The sequence below is a fragment of the Camelus bactrianus genome, chromosome 3, assembly GCF_048773025.1.
Source record: "Camelus bactrianus isolate YW-2024 breed Bactrian camel chromosome 3, ASM4877302v1, whole genome shotgun sequence".
Taxonomy (NCBI): domain Eukaryota; kingdom Metazoa; phylum Chordata; class Mammalia; order Artiodactyla; family Camelidae; genus Camelus; species Camelus bactrianus.
The window spans coordinates 71,711,577-71,730,038 of record NC_133541.1 but is presented as its reverse complement, the minus strand read 5'-3'; the positions used below and the strand labels follow the sequence as shown (position 1 = coordinate 71,730,038).

Sequence of the window (18,462 nt, the reverse complement as noted above, 5' to 3'; positions counted from 1 at the left end):
CTTATACGAGCTAGCTTTAAATCTGACAAAGTGTGGTGAGTCTGAATATGATAATGCCCTCAGTAAATATATGTTGAATGAGGAAGAATGAATAATCTATCTTAATAAATGTTTACGACATATTACAGCATAACCTATTACCCCTAATATATCATACTGCTGAGTCAGGTCAATTTTACAAACTCAAACGATGTACGGTACTTGTGAGAAATATTTATATCTGTTTATCTATCTTTCATCTCTCTATCTATCTATTTATGGTCTATCAGGGTTTTTATACAAAATATATCATTTTATATTATAAATATATGTAATAAACATTTAAGAAAGCGTAAGTATTCTGAAATGTAACATTTAAAAGACCCCAATATTGTGGCACAAGATGACTATGTTTCAGACGGTGATTCTCCACCTTGGTGATGCCCTCGCCCCTAGTCCCTGCCCCTTACACTCAGTAAATGCTAGGCTTGAAAATAACCAATGATAGGCAAGGCTAATTTGGGAAAGAAATATGAAAACTTTCAAGAAGTTATTTTACAAAACTTTGAATTGTTTCTTAAGAGGTTTCATGGTGCTTTAAAACTTACACATTAAGGAGTAACTGATCATATAACCTTATCTTTGCATATAATACACTTTAAATGCTGATTAAAGTGTTGTGTTTGGTAACTATGAATACTTTTTAGACCATTCCCATATGTACATGAAATAACTAGTTCTAAATGAAAAATATGACCAATAAAATTGACCAAATAGGTAAGTATTATCAATCAATTCTCAAGAATTAATTCTGAATTTTAGCATATACACTTTTAGGCAAATTAGCTGGCTTAATTAGCTTGATTGGCTGACTTAATTAAATTCTTTTTGTTGTTGTTTAAACTTGACTAAACATCTGAAATGAATTTGGAGAAGTGTCATGCTGAATATAAAATATGTAATGTAGTCAGGCATAAAATATTGCTTATTTGTAGATTAATTAGTACTATATTGTCAATATATACATTGGTCCAACTTTGTCTAAGATATATTACTCATATTTGTTATTTAAAAAGAAATACACCTGGACTAAAAATGCTACCTTTAAGTACATTTATTAATATATCTTGTCGTAAATCTATCTGTTTTTTAATGGTTATATTTTGAGGTAAATTCCTGGTATGGGAAAATCAGTCCCTAATTTTTTAAGTTAAGTTTTTTGTTAGTTAAATATGATTTTCCTACCTAAGCTAAGTTTTCTCTAGTACTAAAATTTCTAGCTTAATACAGAGAAAAGCTAGGATTGGGTAGAAGAATCACTCAACTCAGAATCTTCCTACTAGGCCACTGATGGAAAAATTTTCCTGTAAAACCTAGTTTCCAGGTGGCTGCAGAATAAGAAGGTTAAAAACTTGAAGCCCATAATTCTTGCAGTGCATGGAAGGGGCATCTTCTGGCCCCAGATAACCTTTGGATAAGTGGGATTTGTATCTAAGTCCACTTCATACTCAGGGTTCAAATCTGTGCCTGTGGGAATACATGTTTGTGTATGTGGGTTGGGGGTAAGGTGGAAACGGAGAAGAGAGAAAAGATTTACAGAGCATCCTTTAATTGAACAGACATCATAAAAATATTAGTTTTTTTCTTTTTACTGGTTACATTCTCAACTGTGATTCTATAGTACCCAATGGATGTGACATTGTTATTTTACAAAACAGATGCATTGTTGCTATGACCTTTCTAAAACTAAAAAGCGAATTAAGTGCTATAGGAATGCTTTGCATTATTATGAGGATTTTATTCATATTTAAAATGTATTCAAAACTGTCTCAGTGTATCATTATATTGGAGAAAATTGCTTCCTTAGTATAAATTAACTATTCAGAATATGGACTCACCCAATCATTTAATTTCCTATCATTTCTTTCTATTTCATTTCTATTCCAAAATGGTATTTCCTTTAGCTCACATGAGATTTACAAAAATATAGATTGTTACAGTCATTTTAGGGTATTATTTTAAAGCAAAATGCTCATTTTAAAAAAGACTAGAATTATTCTAGACCCATGAAATTGAAAGAGGCCTCCAGAGATCACCTTGGCCTCCTATCCTGGTACTATAGCAAGTCATTAATTTCTATGGCTGGTATTGTCTCACAGAGGATACTCAAAGGATAGAATCTGGCCAGTTACAATCCCTCACAAATTGTAAAGGTACCTCTAAGCAAGAGAATTCTATGTATTCTACCCTTGAACTTGTAAACTAATACATAGAATGTGCTGAAAAGGATCCTCTTTCACAATCTTGAATGCTTTTTTTTTCTTTTACCTGCATCAGTACCTTTTCTGATCCCCCTGACAACCAACAGCTAGTGTTGTCATCATAAGAATCATCTGTGCATCTAATGCATATTTTCAGATGCCTACTTTCTGTAACTTCTCTTTGATCAAAAGATAAATGGTTTAAAGCTCCATCTTCTAGGTGGCACTGGTAAATATTTTATAACATAGTTTAACTTGGAAAGGAGACTCCTTGGTTCTTTTCTAACAAAAAGACATGGTAAGACACTTTATCTTTCATTTTTAATTTAGGCAAACCTTTCTTCTGAAAGAGTTCACAGTGCCTTGAAAATTGTAGTGTTATAAAACAGACTTATTTCAAAGAGGCTCGGTATTTTGAAAATTAAGTCTGACATTCTCTCATTGAAAAAGAATTGCATAGTATTATTCTCATTTGGTTTCTCATCTAGAAAACAATGAATACATGAAAGTTTTAACAGGTAGGAAAAGTCATGGTTCAGAGTAATTAATGGGCACTACCTAAATGCAAAACCTATATACTTGCCTGAATTTGAACACAGAGCAAAAGGACACGAGAAAAAAATATATAATAATTACATGCTTCTTCATTAAGATGTATAGGAAGTAATATACACTCCTGTGGCAACTATAATATGTAGAGGTGTGATACTGAAGGTTTTGAATAAACAGGAAGAAAGGAAGCAAGAAAAAATAAACACATGTTCTGGAGTTTATGCAAATCAATCAGTTCCAAAATGATAAAATGCTATAATTTGTTGTAATTGTTCATAATTGGGAAAAATGTGCAATTCATTCATGAAGATAACTGTTACCTATAATCACACCTTGTCCTAATAAAATCTTTTTAAATAATGGGATTTGCAAAATCATACCCAATGTGTGTGGCTTCTGTCCTTCCTTCACCAGTGAATACACATCTTGCTGCCAGTATGTCACCAAAACTAACATCTACTGGATGTTCCACTGGGTAGAAAGCCTTCCAAGAAGACAAATACAATGATTCATTAAAATTATCAATAAAACCAGAGCCCCATGCTTTAATAATGAGAGTCTTAGAGCACCCAGAGTAGAGACGATGAACATAGAGACACAGACACACACACACACACACACACACACACACACACTTCACTACCATGTTTAGAAATATTAAGAGAACTGATAAGGAAACCAAGTTGGAAGTTGGGAAAAAGGAGATTACACACAGCTAAGACATACAGTAAAGGTAGACTTCGAGATGTTTAGATTCTAGAGAAATTCACAAGAGCTCTATGAAGGTTTTAAAAATTACTTATCTGCTGATTAATATTTTTTCTCTCAAAATTGTGCTAGATTCTACACACCTGTGGCAGCTGGGGGCTCTGGCGTCCAATCAGTGTCCATTGTCCATTTCTTACTCTGTATCCACTCACTACCTTACCTGTAGTGAACATAAATTATAATTATATAATGTAATAAGGTATTAGAAAAATAAAGGACATGATTTTCTCTTATTTCAAGATAAAATTTGAATATTTTCAGGACCCCAAATGCTAGTTATTCTAATAAAAACAATGTGATGAAAAAACATACAGAATTTCAAGATACAGCATAAAATCTCATTCACTGAAACAGATTTAAGGTCAAATATAATTTACATTTTACGTTTGTAACATTAGCAAGCACAATGCTAAATATTTGTAACTTAACATGTAGTTTAAAGTTCTTACCTAAATGATGAGTGTGAACTCTGTAGGCAAACACATGCATTGGATATTTTTTATAATGGCATGAAATGTCAGAATTCACCACTGTTACAAATGAAAACACAAAAAAAGTCACTACTCAACTGGAAAAAAATCATTATCCTTATCTGAAAGCACACATAGAATACTCACCAGTAGAGAGGCTCAGGGGTTTTCTTATGGGGTAAACACGCACCCACATACTCAGCAGACATTAAGACTTATGCGCCAGCTACTTCACTGAGTTAAGAACCCCTTGATCTCACATTTTATTTCACTCATAAACAAAATGACTAGGCCAAGTCAACATACCCTGTCAGTGAAAACACAGGCTTAATTTGATACCTTTATAAAGAAATTTCTGCAGTTGAAAAAGCTTAAACATTGGTTTTTATAACAGAAGGATTTTTGAAAAACTGATTGCAAACATCTAAGATAACCAGATTATCAGTTCCTTTTGAGAAGGAAACATAAATGCTTTTTCTTCTTTACAGTCTAATATATAGTAGCTATTCAATAAACATGTCTTTTAAAATAAGGGAACGAAAAGTAATGAGACCATACTTGTCATTAATTTTAAAAGATTCCCAGCAAAAACAAATGACTAATATTTAATATGACACTTTTCATCAGAGGATAAGATACACTGATAAATAATGTTATACTTATTCTAATAGCTCTTTGTAAGTTTAGGAGGAATCAGCTATTATCATCCCCATTTGACAAAAGGAGAAATAAGCCCAGCAAATCCAAGTTCAAAAACGAGCCAGTATTGGATTTGCTAGCATTTGATTCTGAACTGATATTCTCCGCAGTAGTTTATGCCACAGTATGATATGAAGTTTGCTTTGGGCATCTAAAGAATGGATGATTAATTTGTAAAATGCTCAAGATTTATTCTTTAATTTATATAACCCTCTACCTACCCCCAGGCCTCAATTCTTAACATTTCAATAAAAAATGGAAAATAATTAATGATATTTGCTTAGAATAATACAACTATCTATTTCAAATCCGAGGATAAAGAACTGGTTTGTTTTTCAGGGACTCAAAAATATTGGTCATTTCAAAAGTTTATAAAACATATACTGTAAATCCTTTCTTAAAGGTTAGGTAATGAGGTCATGATAAATTCTAAAAGATCATTACTCACCTTTCTCTCCTGCTGGTATAACAGTGTCAACAGACATCATAAGGTACATGCCAGCAATTAAAGGCTGTCTGCAGAAAATAGTGATATTTATCTTAACGATTTGGAAAGTCAAAACTATTGCCTTGGAAAAGTAAGATAAACCTCAATATGTTGGTCCATAAAATATGACTCATGTGAAAATTAAAATAATATGGAAAGAGAGGTAGAACGTATATTTTTTCTTAAGAATAAGTTATTTTCTTGGGCAAACAGCTGAATACACATTTTCATGGCATGGAATATGTGGAAGGCAGTCTCTAAATGGCTCCTGTGATGGTTAATTGTGTATGTCAACTTGGCTAGGCTATAGTGTCCAGCTGTTTGGTCAAGCACTAGTCCAGATGTTGCTGTAAAGGTATTTTTTAGATGTAATTAATATTTAAATCACTGACTTTGAGTAAAGCAGATTATGGGACACAACATGGGTGGGTCTCTTAAGAGAAAAGGCTGAGGTCCCGGGAGGAGGAAGGAATTCTGCCTCCAGACTGCCTTTGGACCCAAGATTGCAATAAATTGGCTCCTGTCAGAATTTCCTGCCTGCCAGCCTGCCTTGAAGATTTCAGACTTGCCAGCCCCGACAATCATGTGAGCCAATTCCTTAAAGTAAATCTCAATTTCTCTTTCTCTTTGCCTCTCATACATCCTGTTGGCTCAGTTTCTCTGGACAACCCTGACCTACACAGCCCACAGTGACTCCCAGCTCTGACATTCATGCCCTTGTCTAAGCCTCTTCCCTTGACTGTAGACTGGACCTGGTAACCGGATCTAGTAATTTGTTATTTCTAACAAATAGAATATGGCAACAGTGACTTCATTTGTTTTCTCTGTTGGAGTCAGAGTATGAAGATTTGTGGCAACTATTTTCTTCCTCTATCAGACTTATATATTATATTCAGTAACTTCTGAGATGAGGTTACAAAATGACGCTGGCTTCCGTCTTGCACACCCTCTCTTGCTTTCTCCCTTGCTGGCTGTGATGGAGGCCAGCTGCCATGTGAGCTGTCCTGTTTGGAGCCCACATGGGGAAGAAATGAGGAGGCCCTCCAGCCCACAGCCAGCAAGGAACTGAATACCGTCTATAGCCATGGAGTGATCTTGGAAGTGAAACCTCTTCAGTTGAGACCCCAAATGGCTGAACCACTGGCCAACTTTGATAGCAGCCTTTGTGTGAGTCTGCCAACCCCAGCATCCAGCTAAGCTGTGCCCAGACTCCCGAGCCACATGAAACTGAGACCATAAATATTTGCTGTTTTAAACCACTAAATTTCAATAACTTGTTATACAGCAGTAGGTAACTAACATAGTGGATTTCCCACTTTTAAGCTCTTGAAGATCTTAAAGTTGTCACCCAGCTAGGATAACTGGAAGTACTTACGGCAGGCGTGTGAGGTGTAAGGAAACACCAGAACAGTCCTTGTGATTATCTGAAAACACACACACAAAATACACATATTAAATATCGAAATGTGAAAAACGGATTTCAAACTAACAAATTTTAATCGTAACTCAGTATAAAAAAAAAACCCTATCTATTTCACTTGTATGGTATTTTATAGTTTACAGAGTGCTTTCATACTCATGAGCTCATTTATTTTCCAGTGTGTCACCCAGCAACAACCAAACTATCACTTTAAGCAGTCTGTGGGTTTTTTCCTTGATGCATCAAACTGACCAGTTATCTGCTTCCCTGCAGACATACTAAATATTAGTCATAAGCTCATAGAAGAAAGTGGTTGCAACTCTCTATGCATTATCTGTATTGCTGAAACGTCCTTAGAAATTCTGGGAACTGAATGATTTGTTCCATGGGGCTCCAAACAACTAGCTTTCCTACTTTTCAGACACTGATGTAGCCCATCATTTGGCCTTTCAAGGTATTACCATCTTTAAAGTCTATAAAGCCTCAGATTTATGTACAGGAATCACCTTATTTGGTTTCTAAGCCTCACTGATTCCAACCTTCTAAACAGGAACCTGATGTTCATTCTTTTTATACCCTAACTTCAGTGCAAAGCCTCTGAGCATTTCTGCATCTTTGCCAAGGACACTTCAGAGACCTCCTAAAATCCTCTCTCATTTTTTCTCCCTTTGCCTTCCCCACGTAGAAATAAGGTAAACAATTAAATCACTTATCCCAATTCTTATCTCTGTTGAATTTGCTGATCCTTTACCTTACAGCCCATGCACAGTAACTCAGACTTACTCATTCCTTCTATTCCTGTACATGTTAAATTCTTTCTACTTCACATTTTATTCTAAGTCATTATAAAACTTTATATCTTAATTCTAAGAGTTGATTTCAATATAAAGAACTACTGTATGAATGTATGCAATATTGATATTTATATTAGAAATAAAGAAGTGTGCTAATAAATAACAGAACGTGGAATGATTTTTTTAAGGAAATTTTTTTCTTTTAGCTGTAGTTCTCATGAGAAAAGCAAAGGTAGCTTCATATAAAAATATATAATAACAGGTAACTTGACTAACAAGATATGCATTCTGAAAGTATAACAAGTCATATTTAATATTTTGGTAATAAAACACACAGGAAATTTCTCTGTATAGTATTAAGCTTGATCTTAACAAAAACAGTACAGAAATCAAGTCAATGATAAACATTTTATATTTAAGCAGCTGGCTTTTTGTTTTTGTTATTCTACAAAGGGATCTTTATCCAATGTCCTAAATCAATTTCAGTGAGATCCTGTTTTCATAATAATTTCAGTGAGTTCTTTGTTTTTAAAATTTTAATTGAATTTAAAATAGATGAGGAGAAAATAATAACAAAAATAATAAATAACATATTTATCTGAATGTTTGCCTATGCTTTTAAATATAAAAAGGACACTTGAGTATTATTTTTTAATTTACTTAAAAATTTTTATATTTGAGAACAAGTTTTCCTAAATACACTGCATGAGATTTAGTAAACATGCCTTGTCTGTACTACTTTCAAAATGATTAGTAATTGAACGCACCCAGAATTATCTAAATATCTCCACTGATCAAAAGAGAATGGTGGAAAGTATACCATTCATTTGTACCAAATGAAATTTAAACTCCAGAGATTGACCAAATTAGCTTGTTTTCAGAAAACATTTCCCCTGTGTATAAAAAACATCATATCTGTCTTCTAAGATTATTCTGAGAAATGTTAATCATCCATTCATTCAGTTAATATTTATTGAGCAATTGCTATATATCTTCAGGCACTGTTCTCCACAATGGATACAATGAAAAAGAGAATGTTTAAATGTCCTGCTCTCATGGTGCTTATGCTCTTAACGGGAGTGGAGAGGAAGGAGGGACAAGGAAAAAGAAAACATCAAATACATAAACATGATAATGTCACACAGTGAATTCAACAGGACAATATGACACTGGGTAACTGATTTATCTACTGTGGTCCAGGGAGGATAGCGTGGTCAAGAGGCTGGATTCTTTCGGGCCATGAAGAGTCTGTTCAAAGAGTCTGGGTTTTATTTTTTGTCTGCAAAGAACCCAGTGGAAGATTTTAACCAGTGGAGGACAGGATCATACAAGGTGTCCATCTAGCACATTAGCTGGCACTTACAGGTTACTGAGGGTTGGATTTTGTAATTTTAAAATTTTGATTAGTAATACTGGGTGAGAGTTTTCTGCCACCCCCACAACATCCATCCAAGCAAAAGGGTCAGTGTACAATGAGAATTGTCTCTTGGTTTTACATTACATCTCTGCATTGAAAGAATCCAGTGAATCACATTTTGATACCCAACTTGGCTGATATTCTTTACCATGACTTAAAAAAATTAAATGGCAGAAATTAATAAATTAGTTAACACATTTCAGGAACTATTAAAGAAGTTTATCATTAAAGCTGAAATGTGTCACCAAATTGAGAGTAGCAGGAATGTTACTAATAGTAACACATAAGCTATTGCCAGTAACAGTGGATCTTCCTGTTAGATAATGTTCTTTATTAGAATTGTCTAAATTGAGTAGGAAAGAATGAAAATAAGTCAAAACCAAATTTTAATTTGAAGACATTTTCTAAGCACATATCAAAGTTTTTTTCCCCAAATTAAATAATATCAATTGCTATATAATTGTTGTCTGTTTGTTTCCCTATGGAGTTTTAAAAGTGAACCACAGTCTCACCACTCCAGTGCAAAGATAAACTACCAGGTTTCCTTTTGATTCTACATGTTTCTCAATTACATGCCATATTCTGTAAGAAAGTCAAGGCTATCACACAGTAATAACAAATTAGAAGGAAAGTCAAGTAGTAATATGAGAGGCTTAACACATTCTGTAGAAAAATATACTGAACTGATATTTTAACAAAATGACTTTAGGGAAAACTGGATTTTACAGGCTAAGTTTTGTCTTAGAGAATATAAATCTTACATGGGTAGAGGGCTGGTGAACATACAAAGATTAAAGGTGAAAATCTTGCCTGTTTTACAAAAGGCTTCAGAAATCAAAATATGCAGAAGAAAAATTAGTAAAGAGATACAATTAAAAACCACACTAAATAGAGTTTCTGAGCCACAGATGAAATAATTTGTTTACATCAAATTTATCTGGTCTATCTGATCCACTGAATCAGCAAGAAACAGGGCATTTCTAAAAGCTATGCTGTGTGTGTATGTGTGTGTGTGTGTGTGTGTGTGTGTGTATGAGCGTGTAGATACTATGCTTTAAATTATGAATAACACTTTATAGATTTTCATCATTATTTATCCATGGGGTGACAGCAGTATAATACTAAGTGTGCGACTTTAGGAAATTCTGTTATTCAGCAGTGGATAAATAAACATTTTAACAATGATAGTTTAGTTGTACAAAATTCTAGGAGTTACCATAAAGAGAAGAGTACACTTATAAAGCATATTTATATACATTTTAGACATTGTTAGAGTCAACTGCTATTTCAAATATTCATTATTGCAAAAATCAAATTTTATCATTGTAAATGGTTGTGATTTCTTCTAGTCTGACTTTCTACAGTTTGACCTGAAGAGTCCATGCGTTTGCATACACACAAGGTGAGAAGTCCCAGCGGGAGCAACTTGAACTCCCTTGAACAAGGCTGTCTGGAGGCCTGGAGGGCTCCTGGATCCACAGCTACTCCCATAGCAAGTGGCAGCTTTGGAGAGAAGCATATTTCAGCCTAGTGTTTGGTGTGAAGATTATGACCTTTTAACTCCAACATGAGCCTTGCCACGGTGATGCATTATTATTTCCATAACCTCCACGCTGATCTTACTGCTGGGGAACTCAGAAACTTCAGCTGGTCTTGCATATTTTAGGGATGATTTCCAGCGTGCTCTGACTTTGCTTGCCCTTCTGTTGTAACACAGTGCTTCAGCCACAAGATATGAACCTTCCTAAGAATTAATTCATTTTAATTCACTAGGCTATAAATGAAAACTGTCTCTTAAAATGGATGGCACTTTAAAGGCTTATTATCATAAAGAAATACATCAGTGCTTCTGCTAATATTTGACCACATAAGATGAAAAAACGAAATCAGAACTGAGACAGTTAAGAAATGTACAGAAAATGAACTCAGAGGATCAAAATCAGACACCAGCTGAAAAAGCTAGTTGAAAAGACTGATTCTGTGACTAGAATGAAAGTAAACAGAAGAGAGGGGCGGAAATAGATGGAAAAATTCATACAGGGCAGAAGACCAGAGAAATGGAATCTTGCAGCTTAAATAAAGATGAGACAGTAATGAGTGAAATAACTAAAATGAAATCATAGGAAAATGAATTTGTCCAAATCAAAGGTAGAACAGGAAGTGAGGACTATTCCCCTGATTTATACTTCTATATAAATATTGTACATTTCCAATATATAATATGTAACACTTGTTGGGTGGAAAGTTCGGAATTAATCTGTATATGTCATTTGACCATAGTGCCCTAAGAAGATCATCACCAGTTTTCAATCAGGTGTTCGCTGAGTTCCTTTGTTTAAAATCAGTAGGATCTAGAAGGCTACCTATTTAATAGCTGATGGATTAGTACTTGTGATCACTATTGATACCACTAAAAAATTCCAGCCTATAAATGAGACAATCTATGTAAAGAATGTAGCACTCTATTTGGACCATAGGGAAAATCAATACATATTAGTTATTATTATCATTATTCTTTTCATGGGTAGATTCCAAAAATTTTCAGCACATGAATATTTTACTTTTAAGAAATATATTTTCATAGTTATAGGTCAGGAATTGCTTTAATTGAAGAAACTGAAGCATATCAAATTTCTCCAACTTAGTAACAGAAATAGGAGAAAGGGGAAAACATGAGAATATTAAATGAATAAAGAGCTGGTTAAAAAAAGGAATTAGAATTGAAATGGTATATTAAAGACATTGCACAGAATAGATATTCTCAAAATGGGAACAGAAATGCTGATTCAGAAGGGTCTGAACTAGGTAGATATGGAACAGAATCATCAGTGAAAGAAATTTTAGTTAAGACAAAAATATTATGGTCTGGCTAAAATTAAAATTTTGGATTAGGGACCATAGGACCTTGAAGAAGTTGATAACGCCATGTTTCAAGGTCCTTCCATGACTTTTAGTAATAAATCTCCTCTTGATCAGACTCAAGACACCCTGCTTCTTTCTGAGTTCTGGGCTAGAAGTTAGTACAATAGGGTTCTATGTTTGTAGAAAAAAAGAGTGAGGCAATGTTTATACTGAGACTGAAATTGTGCTTTCAATTTATATTTATCCTGTATAGCTATCATCATGCAAAAATCCTGAAAGCAGTTCTTTCTCGGTATCTTATTTATTTTATTTTAACCTTCTAATTCCAAGGTGAAGTGTGCTCTCTTTTACTGGATTGAGCTATAGGTACACTCTCTCTCCAAGGTCCTCTGGAACACTTGACTTTTAGCTATTAATGTTCTGTTTTTACTGAACCCAAGACATCTCTGTCAAAGGGATCTTTCATGATTGTTGTTCTCTTTCAGTAAGAAATGGTTTTAGCCTAATGAATTTCAAGATGTGGTGATGAAACGTCATTCAATAGATAGGTATCAGATGACACTGGGAGGCAAATTTCATTTTATGCCATTACGTTCTATTATAATGTCATGTATGTACCAGAAGCTTTTGTAATGTAATGATGAAGATATTAACAGTGAAAAAGTTAAAAGAATCATGTTTTAAAAAGAAATGTAAAATAAAGTCTAATAATGCCTTAGAAGCACCTCACAGCATAGGAGAGTACTGCAGTACCAGTGGTTGAGTGGTGAGACTTTGAAACAGTCTGATAATGAAAGAAACAAGTATTTCCAGACTCTAGACGAAACTTGAAAATAGCATTCAATCAGAATCTAATCTTGAGTAAGATGAAAACTGGATGACTGCTCCACAAGGGTATCAGCTTCCCTTTTCTGAGAAATTGCTCTCTTCTGCTGAGGCCGAGATGTATAACCAGTGCAAGGTATTTCATCAAATATACAGACTCATAAAATTTCAGAATTGGAAGGGACCCTGGATATGATGGAATCAGTTCTTGCACTTTATAGACAGGGGAAAAGAGGCTACAGAGATGAAGAGTGGTGGCCAAAGTAACTCAGCTAACTGGTGACATGCCTGGGTATCAAATCTAATTCTAGAATATTAGTATTTAGTAAACATTATTTACTTTTAAAAAAGGGTTCTATTTCTTAGAGACTTCCAAGACATTTTATCTATGAAATGTCCTGAAGCTAAGACAAAGGATTTAAGCAAGAATGGATAAGTAACCAGTGATACTTAAGGAAATCCACTTAAGTAGGAAGTTCATTTCTCTTAATGGGAGGTAAATGCATGGGATATGAGGTTATCCATTCCAAACTATTTAGCTTGCTTTTCTAATAATAGCTTGTAGTTCCTGCTTGGATTCATAGCTAAGTAGTCAAGTAAGTATGTGGAGTAATGCATGATAATAACCTATTACATCTTAGATCCTTAGAAGTCTGTTGGTCTCTCCTAATGTCTCCCTCAAGAGATACACTTCATGAGCTCATGTCCTGGTTGTTTCCTGCTTCAATTGGAAAAAAGAAAAAAAGGTTAACCATCTATCCTGAGGGAACCAATGTATTGTTATAAACTACATCCCACTAATTGGAAAAGTCCTTCAGAAAGCCAGTTATAGAGTGGATTTCAGTTCACTGCACTGTCCTTGGAAGATAAAAGTGAAGGATAAAGCACACCCATTATATACTATCCCAACCACAGCTCTGGATGATGCACCCTTTCCTTACGGAAGTACGGAAAAAGCATGCCTGGAAACATAGCCAAGTCTTTTGAAAAACAAAGAAGTAACATCTTTAATAATTAAAATGTATTTTAGAAAATTTGTGAGCAAACAGTAAACCGTATCATACCCTTCCACCTTCTCAGAGTGTTCTGAACATAATTTAAAGGCCACCTTCCTGACCTTCTTATTGTCTTGAACAAATAGACAAAATGAATCAAGACTATCATAATATACACCAATAGTTTTGCAATAATGTATGTACATAGATAGTGAAATAACTGTTTGACTATTAAGCTGGCTTGGTCTTTATCATATGGCTCTTTGTTCTGAATGAACAACATTAAATGAATGGGACAGATGATGAGATTTAATCATGGCTCCAAGGTGACCAAGAATAGACTACTTGGGGATTCATTTCAAAAGTCAGGGAAAATTTCAGAGTCAAAATTACTTGCAAAATCCCTTAGGAGAGTGGAGAGTGAGATCTCTTAACAGATCTGACACAGTTGGTTTCCTTAGCATTGGAACAGATTGCTGTCAGTTTTGTCAGTTGGACCACGTTGTTTAAAAAAAATTATTTCTATACTGTTGGGCTATGTTATTATATAAAAAAGGTTGTTTCTGCACATCTAAAACCCTGCAGCAGCAGAGAGATGGACACAAGCATAAGAAGCAAGTAGGAAACTGCGGAGGGAACAGAAGATTAGGATCTTGTGTTCATTCTGGGCCCGGCACATTGAATGGAACCCGGGTTTTAATGAAGGTAAGACACAGCTCCTTTACTGTTTTTTCGGTACCATCTGGATTATAAATGCAGGTCCTACAGTCACTGTATAGTACTCAGTAAAAAGATGATTCTCCAAATTAACCAGAAAATGCATATATTAAATTTTTTTGTTAGTGTTTCCTCAAAACAAAATCTCAGCCACTAAATTTCTCCTAGAGAATACTCAGATTCCTGAAAGCATATTTTCATCATATCAGGACACTCCAGATACATTGATATAAAATAGTCTCCACTCAAAAAGCACCACTAACACCTTAAGCTGTCACGGCCAATGTGTATCTGCTTAGTAAATATAACTGAAATAGGGGCACTGTTAACACACAACACAAACTGCACAGAGGTTTGCCTGAAAGCTGTTGAGAGCTGGTTTAGCAGACAAGCTTCGGTGCTAAATAAACTAGCACTACCAAAAAAAAAAAATCTTCAAAAAAGAATTCCTTTTGAAGTTGTCACTGCAGTGAGTTAGCCTCTTTTGATTTTGCATTCACTGCTGTGGGACTAGAAATTACTAGCTTCCATTTGTCCCGTGGCAAGGAAGAGAAAATGCATTTATCCATCCAGCAAGAGGACGACTTCCACAAATGATGGCCTGTGCTGTTCCCAAAAGAGATCAAATGGAAGGCAGGCAGGCAGGCAGGCTCACCAAGGAGCTTTTATAATCGCTCTGTGTGTGGAGAATGTTACGGCACAACTAATGTCAGAGCACTTTCCTGTTTCCATCTTTTATGAATGCAAGGAAAAGAATCTGCAGTGAGGCTTATGATTTACGCTCCATCTTCTCTCAGAATTAGGAGCATGCTCCACGGTCACACTTCTAAGAAACTAAAATTAACAGACAAAACCCCCAATCTTAGGTAAATACAGAATTTTTCAAAACGTGGCACGGAGTTTTTAAGTTATTGATTGTTTTTTGAACTTTTCGTTGAACTATAATATACAGAAAAGTGCATGAACCAGGAGGTACAGCTTCAGGAAATTAAAAAAACGAACAGACTCCTGTAACCAGCACCCAGATCAAGCAAAGACCCTACACTTGGGTCCCCATCCTGAGGCATTAAGTTTTAAATCTTTATGTTTAAAGATTTAAATATGTACACAGCATATTTAAACATTTGTTTTTCTGAAGTTGTCTTTTGGGTAAACCAGGTGCCTCTAACTACCTTGTCGACTATAACTTCGTGAGCTTTGGTTGGACAGTTTTTAAATATGATACCTGGTTACTAAGAAATATTTTATTATTTCCCCTTTCTCTCAGTGAAAAGTCCTATCAACCACTTTTCACTTCCGTATCTCAGTTTTTAATATATATTCATTCTTAAAATGAAAATCTAAATTTTCTTTTGCATTCTCAATTACTGTCTGTTTTCCCCACTCAAGGCAGAAAGTACCTGTAAAAGTCCAGGAACCACAGGGTAGGTACTTGACAGAATGAGTAATGGAATGAGAAGGAACTTTAAGAGTTTTAATCAAAGAAACTTAAATTCATTTTGAAATATAAAGCTAAGATATTTTTCATATAAAGTGCTTTATTATGAATTTATGAATCATCTTGAGGGTTTTTTTTTAAATATACATAAAAGGTTTACTTTTCATCCCACTTCGGAATTCTCAACTACTTTGTGCAACAATGTGGTCTCCATTTATTTAACTGAAACCTCCAAATGCTCATGTCTGATAAACAAAGAGAGGGTAACCTAGTGGCAACAATACCCTACTTTGTTTTGAAAACAGGAAGTTTACTGTCTGTAAAAGCTATAATTTAATTTGGATATATGTGTTTTGGAGCTCAACCTAAAATCAGTGGCTATATTTTCAACCCAATTATCTTTATTGACTTAAAACATTGTATTTTGGTTCTTCAGTGAAAAAATAAACCCAAAGTATCTAGTTTACATATAATTTTGCATGTATGTAGTCCTTGGTATTAATTAGGAAATAGACTTTGAATATTATAGCTCATATATTTGATTTAGCATTAATTTGCATTCATTATGTTTATGTTGTAATATGGTATGAAGGTTTAATAAAGTAACATTCATAAAGCACTTGAGTTGAGAAGTAGTATGGAAAAACACTGAAACCCCTCACTGACCCAAACTCTCTCTCAAAATTCCCTCAGACCTTAAGCAAGTCTTCAAACTGTAAGATAAAGGGTCAGTTTGGAAGGGTTTGCAGTTACTGCCCAGATTTTATTCTCCTTCCTGTAATTACAGATGATACACTACACTTAAGACAGGGAAACAAAGATCAGGAATACTTGCAAAGAAATGGATCTAGAAAAGTGTGGAGGAGGGGAGGTATCCATCCCTTCAAGAAGACAGACTGGAAAGTTTTCAAAGATGGAGAAAAGAAGAATTAATAGGGAATGAGAAGAAATGAAGGGTTTCCAAATTGAATGAAGAGGAGGGTAATGTTTCAGTTGGCAGAGAAAGGGAGCGTAGAAGGGTCTCTTCCAGGCCAAGGGAAGGTTTGAAAGCAGCTCTTTTGCCCCTTTCCTATTCGCTCATTTCTGCCCCACCTCTAACCTTAAAAGAAATTAATTACAGGAATGAGATCACTTATGCAATTGAAACTAACTCCTGACTTACGCCTTCTGAATGCACACCATGCCTTGTTTAACCTGCTGATTCTTTTCCTAGATAAAAAGAAGTAAGAATGAAGAATTAAGCAGTTAAAGAATGATTAGCTCTCTTCCCTCAACAGCCCCCTCAGCAATCCTGCAGGCAGACCACGGGGCAAGATAACACCTGAAGAAAGAGTCCGCCAGTCTGCACACAATGGAGAATGATGCAGAACCCAACCTCCTGCCTCCATGGTTCTCTCAGATTCTTCCCCTCATTTTTCCCTCTAAAAACTTTCATGGCTGAGCAGGATCTTCAGAGGTGATCTCTGGATAGGAGTCCACCATCTCCCCAGATTGCTTGCTTTTCTGATGAAAGCACTTTTCCTTTCTATTCACACTTGCCTCTCAAATTACTGGCTTTGGAGCAGTGTGCAGTCAAACCTGAGCTCGGTAACAGGTTGGATTTTATTCTTCTAACAGAGTATTTTGTAAATGTCATTAAATGTTACATTTGAAAGATTTTTATCAAATACCTTTTTGGTCATGTATTTACTTAGGGTATCTTTTGCATTTTACAAGACAGCCAACTAACTTTTAAAAAAGGAATTAACAGAAAATAGGAAATGGAGTGTAAAAATCCTAGCATTTCCATCTAATGACTTCCATCTTTTACCAGAATTCCTACAACACAGTAAGCAAACATCAACATGCCAAGGCCACGAGGGGAGCAGCAAGGGATGGTGCAGAAACCAGCTGGATGGAGTATGTGGGGACTATGTGGAAAAATGCCTTGTACCTCCTAATTTTGATGCGAGCCCATAGGCAAGTAACTGTATTTCTTCTTTTTTTTTGCTAAAATTGAAATATTGTCTGCTACTAATTTTAAAAATTAACTAGTCAATAACTATGTACCCCTGACCAGCTTCAAAAAAAGGAGTTAATAATTATGAGTAATTTAAAAAGCATGAACTGCAAAGGTGTAAATGAAGGTAAAGTATAAGGTTTTCTTGAAAACAACTGGGAAATAAAGGCAAAATGTGAAAAACTAAATAGTATTAGGGAAAGTTTTTTTCTTTCCCTAAAAGACATCACTTAGGCTAAATATTATATTGTACAATGTTAAATTGCTTAAAAAACACATTTTAAGGGATAAAGAACATTTTGAATATATTCTTTTAAAAAATAATAATACTGCAGTGTTTTGCATATCTTCTCAAAACCAAATGAATAAAAATGTAATTCCTAATACTTAATGACCATATTTAGGTATTAAAATAAACAGGTGTCCCATGGATGAATGAGATGAATAAGGACCATTAGCCTTCCAAATTGAAGATGATTAATAAAATTGAAATCCAAGAAGGTAGAGAATCAGGGGGCTTACATTTGTGTGAAGAGATTGGCAACAGCCAAAAAATATTGCAAGATTTATAGGCTTCTTTTGGATCATTTGCGAGGTACTGATTAGTCCTAACATCATTCCCATGACTCAGAACGAGCTGCTTGTGTATAATGAAGGCTAGGGAAGAACATGAAGAATATCCTATTATAATTCTTCTGAAATCAGTGGGATTATCAAGCAACCTGATTTAGAAATATCCCTACATAAGGGAAGTGAGTTACTTCATACATCAGAATGAA

General features: G+C 34.8%; 1 protein-coding gene across 12 annotated transcripts in view; it reads right to left on the bottom strand.

The window, feature by feature from the left end:
* The window catches only part of PAM (peptidylglycine alpha-amidating monooxygenase), a 188,980-nt gene that overhangs the window by 60,349 nt on the left and 110,169 nt on the right, over window positions 1-18,462 (bottom strand). For all 12 annotated transcript variants that reach the window (XM_010971454.3, XM_045507869.2, XM_045507870.2 and 9 more), the window contains exons 8-12: window positions 6,592-6,640; window positions 5,178-5,245; window positions 4,010-4,090; window positions 3,644-3,720; window positions 3,173-3,276 (exon numbers count right to left, since the gene is read on the bottom strand). In XM_010971454.3, coding sequence (XP_010969756.1) covers window positions 3,173-3,276; window positions 3,644-3,720; window positions 4,010-4,090; window positions 5,178-5,245; window positions 6,592-6,640 — 379 coding nt within the window. The remainder of the gene's footprint in view (window positions 1-3,172; window positions 3,277-3,643; window positions 3,721-4,009; window positions 4,091-5,177; window positions 5,246-6,591; window positions 6,641-18,462) is intronic.